At 48.4% G+C, this 13,717-nt stretch overlaps 1 protein-coding gene across 1 annotated transcript; it reads right to left on the bottom strand.

Annotated features, from left to right (window-relative positions):
• Window positions 1-9,788: 9,788 nt before the first annotated feature.
• On the bottom strand, window positions 9,789-12,831 carry LOC123130945 (chromatin modification-related protein eaf-1). Its single transcript, XM_044550734.1, has 3 exons — window positions 12,430-12,831; window positions 12,006-12,322; window positions 9,789-11,191 (listed from the first exon to the last, which is right to left on the bottom strand). Exons 1-3 carry the CDS (start codon window positions 12,743-12,745, stop codon window positions 9,989-9,991), a joined length of 1,836 nt encoding a protein of 611 aa, XP_044406669.1. The 5' UTR covers window positions 12,746-12,831; the 3' UTR covers window positions 9,789-9,988.
• Window positions 12,832-13,717: the final 886 nt, after the last annotated feature.

The following is a 13,717-nucleotide window of genomic DNA, read 5'->3' as shown; positions in this document are numbered from 1 at the left end:
ATTGCTCTAGCTGCATGCGGGTCTTTTTCGATTCTGTAGTAGAATCTAGGTCTTGGTTCAAAGAGGAAAGAAGGGTGCGGTGGGGTGGAGCATGAATCTAGGACGTGGTTCAATGAGGAAAGGAGGGAGGGAAAGTAGTATAGACTAGCTATCCAGCCACTTTGTTGGTCAAAAAGGGAAAAGGGGGGTAACCCAGTACACACATCTGTAAGGAACCGATCTCTTCGTTGAAAAGGGAAAGAAACTGGGGGGTTGGGTAGTTTGTGCATGACTAGATTTGCTGCCCTCACATAGGAAAAAGTTTCAAAGAGAACAAATATGGGACCAATGCAGATATGCTGCTTGGCTACATACTCTACATCACCCATTTATATGTGTGGACGCACATGGTGCTGGCATGTCCCATGTCCCATGTCATGTCCCATACAACTATTTTGTTGTTGTTAATCTAAGAATGCTGCTGGAAAATTGAAGCAATGCCACTGTTAAAAGTAAATTACATTCTTAACGAATGTTGTTTTAAGAGAATGTCTCTGTTAATATGAATCAATGCAACCGTTTCAGAAATGCTACTGTCCTACTTTGTTTTCCATCAAGATAAGTTAGATGCATCTTTCTGTCGCCATTTGTTTCATCCTCCTTTATTGGCCAGTAATTGTTTCCTTTTTTGCCTCTGTTAAAACAGGGATATCTATTCAACTTGTTGCCTAGCAAACTTAAACGTCACACCGGCGAATTTGCTTGATTTCAGTGCAACTGCACAAAACAAGATTGGATTTCCTATTCATGTTGGCAGATTCGTAGGTGATCTTGTGTGCGTCATGACAGGTTGGTACTTGCCTTCATCCACATGATCGTGCAGTGTGTTTTGAGATGTTGTGCTACTTGTATTGGTACTGTTTTAAATAAATGTTGAATTGAAGCTATTGTATTGCTCTCTTTTCCCATTAAGTAGTGAACAAAAATGGTACCAACCCAGACATGATGATTGTTGCTTTGTTACAACAAACTCTATTAGGGATCGTCGGGAGTACCATTTCTATTAGGGATCGGCGGGAGTACCATTTCTGTTAGGGATCGGCCGGAGTACATGTTTAAGAAATGTATTGTTCAGATAATGTCTCTATTATTATACATCAGTTACAGCATTTTACAAATGGTACTATCCTGCTTTGTAGTTCTTTCTACATGTTTAACCAAGGTATTGTTAAGATAATATCTCTGTTAAAATAAATCAGTCGCATTGTTTTAGGAATGATACTTTTCTTCTTTGTCGTTCTTTATACGTGTTGAAACAAGGCATTGTTAAGATAATGTCTCAGTTAATATGAATGAATCACACTGATTGAGAATTGCTACTCTCCTGCTTTGTTCCCCATTAAGATAAGGTAGATCAGTAGATGTTTTTCTTTTGGGAGTACAAGTCATCAACCGTTATTTCTCAGTAATTGTTTTCCTTATACCTATTGTTGCTTATAGGGACATCAAAATTAAAGCTCGGTTCTATTCTGACTTTTATTTTAGTTGAACTGCACAAAAGGAGCCAATGTGTCTAAGGCAAACTGTTGCATTACTGGGTCCAATTGGTCGTTCCACTTTGCAGAAAGAAGTAGTCACTGTTTGTGCTACATTACAGAAGGAATGATCGAGAAGCTTTACAGAGTATTATTAGACGCTGGTGACATGACTAGTCTGCAGAGAGCATAGACAACTCTACAACACGTGGAGTGCACTGGGCAAAAAGTGCCCAAACAAGTACAAGAAGCCAGGACAGGACTCCACGATCATAGACTTTACATATTTTGAATGAGAAAAGCTTGTCAAAGTTTAATCATTGATGTTAGCAAGAAGACATTAGTTTAATATATTGGAATTGGAAAACCTTATCAAATTTTGCTCATTGATGTTAGCCAGAAGACATGCGTTTGATATTTTTGAGTGGGACGCCCTTTGCTGTGAGCAGTGTCAATCGCTTTTTCCTATTCATGTGTTCAGTTTAGAAGTAAATAGTTACTCCCCTGAGATATTCCTGTGTTAAGAGCTTGTTCTGAATATTGTCTATGTAATGCTAGGCCTTGTGTTTGATTGCAAAGTTGAGCTTGGAATGTTCTGACATGCGGCATCACGAGCTATTCACCGTGCCTCCTGAGAATAATGCTTCGTATTGTTTTGCATGTCGATCTAATGCCAGTGATTTGTTTGTTAAGAAGATCATCCTCTTCTGTTGTTTCCATGCTTAAGAAGCTCATCGTCTTATGTTTCATTCATAGCCTATACGGCAAGTCGGGTAGGTTAGACGTGAAACCATATGATCTTCTGACCAACTCATCATCTTAGGCTGTGATTGGATCGTCGTTTTCCAACCAAAACCGCTTGTAAAACTGACGCTTGTAAATAAAAGCAGATGGTCTCGGGCGAAGCGCTTGGTTGGTCGATTTCGACTAGTAAAATATACACTGGTCTCTCAAATTACACGCGTAACCCGCCGGTTTTACTTACAGACCTCGGGCCCTCGGTTTCATTACGCCTGTATTTTACACGTTGTTTCCGATGACGAGTAAATTACACTTGTATCTTAATACAGGTGTGAAATAAACCAGAGCTCCCAAGCGCGGCATTACCGTTTCACACCGTCTCAGTCTCTCGAAGGTGCTCATAGGTGTCCGATGATCCTGCCTTCCTGAATGAGCAGTGGGCGCTGTATCAGACCATCCGTAGGGCCCGCGAGGCCCTCTCCGTCGTCCTTCGAGTTGTTGCGCTCGCCGTGGCGCCGAGCATTGTTTACATGGTCAATGAACATGAGGATTTAGGAGATGACTTTATTTTGACTGGATGACAGTAGGGACTCACTAGGGCCATAGCCGTACATATGCAAGTGCCTCCTTATTATGTACAACTATATTTTTTTGCTTCCTCCTGGTTTCCTGACATCACGGTCCCACACCATTGTCAACCTATGTAGTCAATATAAACGAGAGAATTGCACAAGGTGCGGCCGACAGCTGGGACCAAGCAGCTCGAGCAGTATTTGTGTTTTTGAGGCGTGAGCACTGCAGAGTTTTTCTTGGCGATGTTTTCGTTGTTGTTCAGAGGAGAGCAGGGTATTAACTGGACGGGCTATGGTCCTTCTAGTCCAGGACAGATATCCAGCCCAGATATTATTATTTTTCAAGATGAAAATGGCTAGCCCAGCTATACGTTTTTTGAGGAATACCCATGCAAGGTCAACTTGTTATTCTCTGCTCCGCTGGGCTGCAAATCTTTTCTAGGAGGGATGCATTAGGTTTAACAGGAAAATGGGCTTTAAAAAATAATAAATGGGATGTAATTATAAAAACTGGGCAGTAACTATAAAAAAAATGCACCAAACACGAAATTAGTTTATAAAATATTATTTATGGATTTTGAAAAATCTTAATTTTTAATTGTTGCGCGCGCAATGTTTCGTTGGATTTTTACATAATACAAATTTATATTTAATCTGACTAGAAATTTCGGGATAAAAATATTTCAGATCCCATCAAAATGTGGGAAATTTTATTGAATTCTGTCTTGAACGGTTGGTTGAAATTATTAATCGTTGTCCTAGCTAGAAAATGGGTTGTACTTTTAACAAACTGTAAATGGACTGTAGTAAATTCCATTAGAATTCAAAAATGGGCTGTACATTCTTACAAATCACAAATGGGCTATAAGTTCTCTGCCACACACTTGTGGGCCTACTAAGTTGACGTGTCCCCTAAAAAAAAGTTGACGCGTATGCAAGGCTTTGTCAACTTATTATAGTCAACACACGGTTCTAGCAGCAGTGGCCGTTGGATGTCTATCCAGCGGATGTCGTGCTTCTTCTTCAATCTCGAATATTCTAGCTTCGGCCGCCCAAAAAATGATTCCTCCCCTTGACATTTGGGGTGCACCTTTTCAGAGGCTAGCCTGTGGGCCTACTAAGTTGACGCGTACCAATAGCTTTGTCAACTTAGTCAATATAAACGATTCTAGCTGCAGTGACCGTACGATGTCCATCCAACGGCTGTAGTGCTTCTTCAACCTCTGGTCTTCTTGCTCCAGCTGCCCAAAGCAGCGCCGGTTGTGCCGCCTCCTCTTGCCTCCCGTAGCCGGCTGTGCTGTCGCGGAGGCCTCACCGCCCCCTACTACTCCCACCGCTGGCCAGGCCATTCCTCCACTCACCCACATTCCCTGTTATTCTGCGGCGAAGGCAGCCTCACACCGTAGCTGAACCAGTGAACCCTCGTACTCCTCTCTGCGCGGGCTTTCACTGCCGCATCTTCCCCGGCTCCACGTCGTCCCCTTCCTAGGCCTCGCCGTCGTCCACCGCCCTGGTGCTCTCGGCGCGGCGTGGTCAACATGGTCAGGGAACGACTTTCATCGGAAGAGTACTGTACGTGGAGAGGCTGACAACTGGGTCCACGGCAGCCGCAAGGAAGTGCCTTCTTATTACGCGCAAAATAATTATTCCTCCACCTGACAACATGGACCCACCGGACAGGCTACCGTATTTTGCGAAAAAAATGTTTCCTCCCTGACTGCTGGGACCCATCAGCTACATCTTCGCACGTAAGGAAGTGCGTCCGGGCAAAAAAACGATTCGCCCCCTTGACTGTTGGGACCCACTAGCTACATCTTCGCATGGAAGGAAGTGCCTGACAGTCGGGACCCACCTGGTCGAAGCATATGTAGCGTTGTCATTCTGGTCGCGAACATGTACGTACATACTGGTCGATGTAGACGCGCACGTGTCGTAGTAGAGGCGCACACGTAGCATGTACACGTACGTACAACGGCCAGGGTGCAAGAAAGAAAATGCGGCCACGTACGTACATACGGACGGGGTCTCGAACGCCTACTCGAACATATGTACAGCCAGGGCTCGTGTACATGGCTGGGTCGGAACGGAGAAACATCGTCGTCGTCGTGTTCATGGGGAGCCAACCGGCTGGGTCGGAACAGAATGCATCGTCGTGTTCATCGGGAGGGTTTGGACGGAACAGCCGATGGAAACGAGGCCTGGCGTACCGCAGAACGGAGAAAACGGCCTTGTGTTCGACCGGCCACGGTCGAAACGAGATCCTGTTCTTCGAGAGGGGTCTGGCGTACCGCAAAACGGAGGAAACGGACTTGTGTTGGACCTCATACGGTCCAAACGGGGTCCTGTTAATCGGGAAGGGTGTGGCGTACCGCAAAATGGAGGAAACGAACTTGGGTTGGAGCGCTACGGTCGAAACGGGGGGTCATGTTCATCGGGAAGGGTGTGGCGTACCGTAAAATGGAGGAAACGGACTTGTGTTGGAGCGCTATGGTCGAAACGGGGGTCCTGTTCATCGGGAGGGGTGTGGTGTACCGCAAAACAGGACTCTACGGGATACTGTTCATCTTCACTGTTGACTTCCTCCAGCCTCCACGGGCTACTCTTCATCCACCGTCGACCTCCTCCAGCCTCCACCTGCGACTGTTCATGCACGGGCTCCTGTTCATCCAGCCTCCACCGCGCGCTACTTCATCGGCTACTGTTCAACCAGCCCTCTCCATGGGCTCCTGTTCAACCACCCCTCCACGGGCTACTATTCATCCAGCCCTCCATCGTCTACTGTTCAACCAGACCTCCACGGGGTCGTCCTGTTCATCCAGCCCTCCACGGGGTCCTGTTCATCCAGCCCCAACCGGCTCGATCGATCGGGGTCCTGTTCATCCAGAGGTAACACCACGGGGTCTTGTTCATCCATCCCCATCGGGAACTATTCATCCACCCCCCCTCCCAGCAACACTCACTGTTCATCCAGAGGCAGCATCGATCGGCTTCAGTTAGCAGCAGTAGTGAAGGAATCGCTCGATCGGGTTCAGTTAACAACCATCGATCGATCGCTCGGATTCAGTAACGCGTAGCCTGCAGTGCAATCGCTCAGGTTCAGTAGGCGAACGCCTCGCTCGATCGAGTTCAGTTAGAGCCCAACGTCTCGCACCTACGCGCGTGCGTGTACGAGAGAAACGCGCAAACCTCCATGCATCGGTCGGCCCACCACCCACCGTAACCGGGAACACCCAGATATTTTCCTCGCCCTCGCTTCTACCATGGTTTTTTCCGTCATGGACGGTCCAAAGAATGTCATCCAGCTGCGTCTCCGGCCCGTCCAGGACGAAAAACCCATTTTCTGTCATGATTTTTTGTTATAGAAGTAGGAGCCCACCACATCTATGATGATACCGGGTTTTGTCACAATTATCATCATAGAAGTGTCATAAGTATGACAGGAAAAAAATCGTTCGGCCCAAAATGTCACGGATATGTCTTTTTTTTATAGTGTCAATTTGTGTGTATGTGTGTTATGTACATTGTTGTGATGGAAAAATAATTAGTATTATGATATTTTTGCATAGTGGTGTTGGATTGAATGATTTATAGTTAACTCAAGCTATTATAACTCACTCACCACGGGCATCCAAACATTGAGCTAATTTGCACATTCAATTGCGAATGTAAAGGAGAGAGAGGGAGAGAGGGGGAGAGAGGGGGGGAGAGAGAGAGAGAGAGAGTTATGGGTTGTCGACGACCATAGATTGGTGATGGGTATTGGATTTGGCGGCGTGTAAACTGTAGTGACGTACTATGATGGTGAGTGCCTTACTGATGAAGTACAATGTCTATTTGGATTTTTCTTTCTCTGTCCTGCTTCGTCTTTAAGAATTATTGATATGAGTGTGTGTTTTTAATTTATTTTTTTGACTAATATTTGTGATTATACGTCTTAAATGATAGTTAAATAAATTATTAGTCATGTCCTTACTTTCTTGTATACATACACCATTGAAATGGTATAACTTTTCTATAAACTCATTTTAGTAGAAAGTAGATTTTTAATGTTTTAAATTCATTAAGATTTATGTTTTGTATACATGTTGTTTTTCATCTGCATTAAGTTTACAGCACAGCGAGAAAAAGATACTTGAGAGGTATGTGGTGAGTGAGGGTGGAAAGGAGATTCAATTCAAAGTACATGTGTGGTGGAAAGGAGATAGTCGCATGTGTCGTTGACGAGGTGGTGACCTTGGAGTAGGAGGCGAAGACGCGAAGAGGGTAGGTGAAGAAGTGTGCTTTAATGGGAAAATTGTAAATAATACTCCTAATGTCCATGAGGGTTATAAAGAAATATACTAGACATGACAAAATTGATGTTCAAAAGCCATAATATGTATGTTTCGTTGCAACGCACGGGCAATTAACTAGTAAGGAATAAATAATGATGATGTGGGTGCATGTCTTCTCGTTTCTTTTGGTCACATGCTGGACTCTCTTGCTTCTCTCTCTTCTTCAGTTGACGGCGTTTCCGGCTGTAAATGCCGCAGACGTAAATGCCGCCGGGCATCTCGTCTTCGCTGAGTGATTCATCCATCGTGTACCCAGCCGCATCCACCCTCCAACGACCAAGGTCAGCATGCCCGTCCCACACCCGATATCAACAAATCAAGCAGGAGCCCGCTGGCGGCGCGACACATCAATCTTTACCATCATCGTTTTGTCTTATTTTCGGATGTGTTTCGTTGAGTAGTAGTAGAAAGAAGAGACCTTCCAGTGTATCCGAGGAGTACTATTACATATTACTATAAGCTGGGCCGGTCCAACCGAATATTAGGCCCGGTGCGAATCGAAATAAATATAATCATTTAAACTAAACAATAGTGCTTATTTATAAATAGCTTTTTGTGAAAACACAGTTATATATAATTTTAACATATTGCACCTTAAAAGTATTTAAACCAAATTCACTTAAATATTACAAAATAATAAATTAAAAATGTACTCCCTCCGTTCGAAAATACTTGTCATCAAAATGAATAAAAGAAGATATATCTAGATATATTTTAGTTCTAGATACACCCCTTTTTATCCATTTCGATGACAAATATTTCCGGACGGAGGGAGTACATGTTTTATCCGATTAATTTGTGATTGTTGCATGAATATAGCATATAGTATGTTTTTACGTGCATTCTTAAACAGAAGCACACTTTTTTCAGCCCGAGGTCTTCTTATAGATCTCTATAGTGTATCCCTAAAAAATTTACTAGATCTCTATAGTGTATGGTATATGAAATATCTTGATAGCGGTCTTTGATTAGACTTAGGCAAATAAAGAAATCTAGATTACGCAAGATGTTTACGAGGACATTTTCACTTAATCATTGACGTAAATAAAGAAATGTAGATTACACCGGGGCACGTCCTTCTGGTACCATTTTGTTTCTCATGCGAGCAAGTGACACGAATCACGAATGGGGTGATTGGGTTGGGGTCGCTGGTGATGGGGAAAGTGGATGGATGGACGGGTTCGTGCGCGCCACTGCCAGTCATCATTGCGTATAGCCCGGCCGGGACAAAAGGAGCACCGCCGCGATCCGGAGGGGCCCCGTGCGGCCTGGAATCGAGCTTTCCCACGGCGGATCGAGATCGAGATGGAGCCACCACATGTCTGCCGCCGGTTCCCTGAAACTTTCCCTCCCTCTTGGCTGGGCTCCTCCTGCGACGTCAACCAACGGAAGAAACTTCCACCGCTCCCACCCACCAGTGTGCCTCACAAGTTCACTTCACCCCATCTCACCTCATCGTCCAGCAGTAGCCATCGCCGCCTCACCCCCACCTCTTCCGGTCCAGTTCACCCCTGCTTCCAGCCGCTTTCCTCCCTGCTCTGTGTGCACTGTAGCCGCGCACGCGCGCGCCTGCCCTGCCTCTAATGGCGGTGGTCCCCTGGCTCCGGCAGACGCCTCGGCTTCTCTGTTTCTTCACGCTCCCTCCTTACAAACTGACCCCCCACACTGCAAGCTCGCCTCTCCCCACGCTGGCCACCGGGATGAGCTGCGGCGGTGGACACGCGGGTGGCGGCCAGAAGCCGGCGCCGGCAAGGGCACGCCCTCGCCGCATCCCCAAGAGAGGGGCGGTGCTGAGGGGAGCCGTTCGCGGCGCGCTCCGCTTCCTCCTTTCCCCGGTGAACGGCGCACCCGCGGTCGGCGGCCGCGTGCGGCCAGCTCCCCCGCCCGGACAGGGAGGAGGCGACGTCGCGGCGGAGCAGGGGAAGTAGGCGGGCGGCACCGTATCGTTCGCCGGGTTCAGTTGAGTGAGCCAACCATTTGATCCCGGCCGTGTCCGTTAGCCACGATTCGCTTCGTGTTGTGTAAAATGCTGCTGGCTGCTGCCGCAGCGTTCGTTGCTCGCCACATCCATGTTTTTGCTGTTCGTGGCGTTCGTACGCGGTCGGCATCAATCAACTGCTGGCTGCTGCCGCAGCGTTCGTTGCTCGCCTCATAACAAAACTTTCTAAGAAGATTCAGCTAGATGAAGTCGCTCAAAAAGAAAAAAAAACATATAGTTGCTCGCCTCCGGAGAAGTTCTTATTTCTTCTTGGGATTATATTGGTACCTGTCTTAGTGCTGAGGAAGCGAAACTTCGAGCAGCCATCTTAGACCTTTACATTGGTATCACTCTTTACAAGCCCATTATTTTGGAAACTGACAGCTCTTTTGTGGTCTCGGTTTTTGCAAATGATAACCTGGACAGGTCAAACCTTGTTGATTTGAAGAAGGAAGCATTGAGTGTCTCCAAGATGATGAGTACTTTGTAAAATTTAGTTTTATAAATAGATCTGATGGTATTCTTATTAATAGTGTTCCGCCCTGCGTGGCAAGAGCTGTAACGAATGATTGTACGAATATTTGTGTAAATTAATTAATATATGGGTGGGGTTTTTCAAAAAAAAAACACATCAACGAAAAAGAAAACAGAAATAAATACGTAGCTGAATTACGTTTACTCTTGAGGCTGTTGCAATTCAGGAAACACAACATACAGTTGACTAAAAGCATAGAAGGTCTATCTGCTGCTGTAAAAGTTTGGTGCAGAGCTCAGTCTAAAAGGAGCATAAACCAACAGAAACAAGGCTTTGTGCAATACATGTACACTTGCGTCGACCACTGTGCCGAATTATGCATGCTGGGGGCCATCACCCTCTGCCGGTGCCGATGCCGGTGCCGTCACCCCGCCCGCAGACTCCCCCCGACCATGGCTGCTGCAATCCCCGTTGTTACCCTCCTCGTTTCCCTCCACAGACACCACCGTGCTGACCGGCGAACCGTCTGCTGTTACCAGCGCCGCCTCTCCTGGAGAACTGCTCGCCGTCGGGAGGACCATGGCCCCTTCGTGGTGATAGTAATCGGCGTTGGCGCCGCCCAAGTACTGTTGCTGCTGCTGCTGCTGCTGATGGTACTGCTGCTGCTGCTGGTGCATCATGAACGACATCCTCCATTGCTGCTGCTGGCGCATCATGAACGCCATCGCCTGCCGCTGCTGGTGCGTGGACGCCATCGCAAGTTGCTGCTGCTGCTGCTGCTGCGTGAACCCCATCAGCTGTTGTTGCGACTGCATCCGGAGGTGTTCCTGCAGGTTCTGTTGAAGCACCCGCTTCTCGCGCATCTCATCCGTCTCCGGCTGCTTCTGCACCTGCGGGTTCACCGCTTGGCCGACCGGGGCCGGGCACGAAGGCCGCGTCATCATTGTCGGATTCTGACCATAGACGTTGCGGCAACCTGCGGGCCGGCACGGCGGCGGCCGCACCTGGCCGTTGAACGCCACCTGCTGCTGCCTCACCGGCACCGGCCCGTTGTACGCCGCCGGCTGTCGCGCCATCACCGGCACCGGACCATTGTACGCCGCCGGTTGTCGCGCCATCACGGGCACCTGGCCGTTGTACGCCACCTGCTGCCGCGGCACCTGCACCTGGCCGTTGTTGTATGCCAGCATTGGCCGCGGCATCGGTGTGCCAGCGTGACACCCCATGAGCATGGGCTGCCCTGATCCACCGTAGTATGAGCATCCCGGCGTGCTGAACGGAGCCTGCATGCCGTTGCCCTGTGGCGATGGTGCTGGTGGCTCGATTTGCATGCATTTTGAGGAGTGGTGAGCCCGCTTCCTCGCGGTGGCCGCGGCGTTCCGCGGCTGCTGGTCCTGCGCGGGCCTCTTGCCCGCCATTTTCTTCGAAAGCTTAGGAAGCTCCGCCGACGTCGCCCCTTCGTCGCCCTCCACCGGCCCGTGCAGGAGCAGCGGCGAGGCGCTGCTGGGCCCTGCCTCCTCGTCGTCGTCACCTTTGTCGTCTTTGAGGTAAATCTTGCACATCACGTACCTATCCAACTGCATGCATCCAATCAAAGCCAGATATATTTTGAATTGGGTCCGTATATGTGTCAATCAAATGAGAGTAAGCACTTCTCTAAAATCCATCAGGACTTCAAGAAAATTCCAGTTGATTAAGATCCACTAACAATATCTCCGTAATATGTCTCAATCAAATGAGAGTAAATACTTACTACTCCCTCTGTTCCATAATATAAGAACGTTTTTGACACTAGACTAGTTTCAAAAACGTTCTTATATTATGGGACGGAGGGAGTATTATATATATGGACTTCCTAGAGAATGTATAATCAAAATTGTAAGCTTCGTTATGTAAAATCAAATGATAGTAAGAACTTATTTTGATCCGTATGTAGTCCATAGTGTAATCTCTAGAAAGACTTATGAACGGAGGGAGTAGATCAAAAGTTCTCTCGCAAAAAATAAAAAATAAATGCTTCCTAGAGAAGATTTTTTTTTTGCAGCAGTTCCTAGAGAAGATTTGACTGTTTATTGCCAGCAAACAAAATCGATTGTTCATAATCTAGAAATTAGCTTTAAACGAATTACTTTTAGCAAATAGAAAGAAAAAGAAAAACACTTTGGAACGGCAATCTAGAAATTTCATTGACTCTGTGAGCAGGTCTTTTCTGGCGTTGTTCGCGCAGGTGCTCTTTTGTGCAAAATTTTCACGATTTATATGACGATTATAAATAAATTTGGAAAATCCTTGTTCATAATCTAGAAATCGGCCAACGTTTCTAGCAAAAAAACAGAAAGGAAGAAAAAAACTTCGAAACTGTAACGTGGTTTGAAATCTCGGAAAACTGACCGTCTTGCCTCCAGGGCCGCCGTCCTTGGGGAGCTTGATCTCGTACGCCGGGACGGTGAGCTCTCTCATGAGCCACTCGGACTTGCGCCCGCCGCCTCTGGGGCTCTCGAAGTAGTTGAGCACGCTCATGCAGTAGCGGGTCGTGCCGTCGCCGGCCACCTTCTTCTCCTCCCCCATGTCCTTCTTGCCCGTCGACACCTTCCACCGGCCGCGGCCGTCGTCCGTGTCCCGCCGCGGCCGGTCCCCGTTGTCGTACCGGCGCACCCTCGGCGACAGGAAGTAGAAGCTCTTGCCCTCGCCCCGGCCCCTGTACTTCCCTGCAGAAGATCCACGGAGACGAAGCAAACGAACATGTCGATGAGTTGATCACCAGAGGCTGCAAGTAAGACGATTAGTAGCAGCGAAATCCGGCGAGAAAACGTACCGGTGAGCTCGTCCGGGTGGCACTGGTACACGTTGTGCTCGATGATGGCCCTGTTGGGCGCGTGGCCCCGGCCCTGCAGCTTGGGGAGCAGGTAGTACCTGATGAGCTCGTCGTCGCTCGGCCTGAACCGGAACCCCGGCGGCGGAATGATGAACTGGCCGTCGCCCCCGCCGCTCTCCTCGTCTGCTGCGGCTCCTCCTCCGCCGTCCACCTCCTCCTCCTCGTACGCTGCTCCGGCGACGACGATCTGCCCCTCCTGCTCTCCCGCTCCGACGACGATCGTCTTCTCCTCCGCGCCGTCCCCTTCCCCTGCCATGTCGGCGAGTAGAGCACGCACTAGCGATTCGCGAAAGAAGAGGAGATCGTTCTGGCCTTCTCGTGCCGTGGCGTGGCGTGCTACAATCGATCTGGTTCTGGTTTTGGCCTTCTTTGGCCGCAGGCTGCATTATATAACGTGGATGTGGTGCAAATCCTGTGTCCGCATCGAATACAGACTCGGGTTCGTTACGAACTCGGATCCGGAAGAGAATAGAATACGCGCCTATGCCGTCCTCCGGCACCGATCGAGTCATGGGGCCTGTTGCCCTCCCTCCGCCCCGCCGACAGCCGGTCCGCCATGAACGCCGCCGCCCTGGTGGTGCTCAAACAGGGGCAACCGCAACGTCGCGTGCCCGGCGGAGGCAGAGGCGACGGAGAAGTAGGTTGGCGAGAGGCCCGCGGAGGAGCAGCCGTGGTGGAACGCCCCCGCCATGCAAAACCGCGTGCAGAGCACCAGCACCAGCACTACAAGCCAACGGCACGCAAGCTCCGTTCAGACCGCCGGGATGCCACGGTGGATCATGGCTGCTCATGGGGTACTACGCTCGCGCGCCGATGTCCGATGTGTCATGACCCATATGCTTCAACAGAAGCTGGAGGAACAACGGCTGCATGGCGTTCACGCAGCAGGATTCGGTTCTACTGCTGTAACATTCCACAAGAAAAGTTTGGTGCTTGCTCAGTCTAAAAGGAGCATAAATCAACACAAACAAAGCTTCGTGCAATACACAAATCCAGTGTTGTCAATAATGTAGGCTTAGATAACTGGACAAACACGACACATGGTAAGGTAGTTGAATTGGCAGAGTTCCAGCCTTTTCTCATGCCTAGAGCTGAACTGAACAAGAGAAAATAGGAGCATTACGGCGACAGATGATAGGTAAGTAAGCAATATGATGTCCCAACTTCTACCACCTCGAACAAACGCAGATCTATGTCGACCACACGCAGTAGATGACGTGATAAGAAA

This window comes from Triticum aestivum, chromosome 6A (genome assembly GCF_018294505.1).
Source record: "Triticum aestivum cultivar Chinese Spring chromosome 6A, IWGSC CS RefSeq v2.1, whole genome shotgun sequence".
NCBI classification, from domain to species: domain Eukaryota; kingdom Viridiplantae; phylum Streptophyta; class Magnoliopsida; order Poales; family Poaceae; genus Triticum; species Triticum aestivum.
The sequence above is the reverse complement of the archived record's forward strand: the minus strand, read 5'-3'. Positions and strand labels throughout refer to the sequence as shown.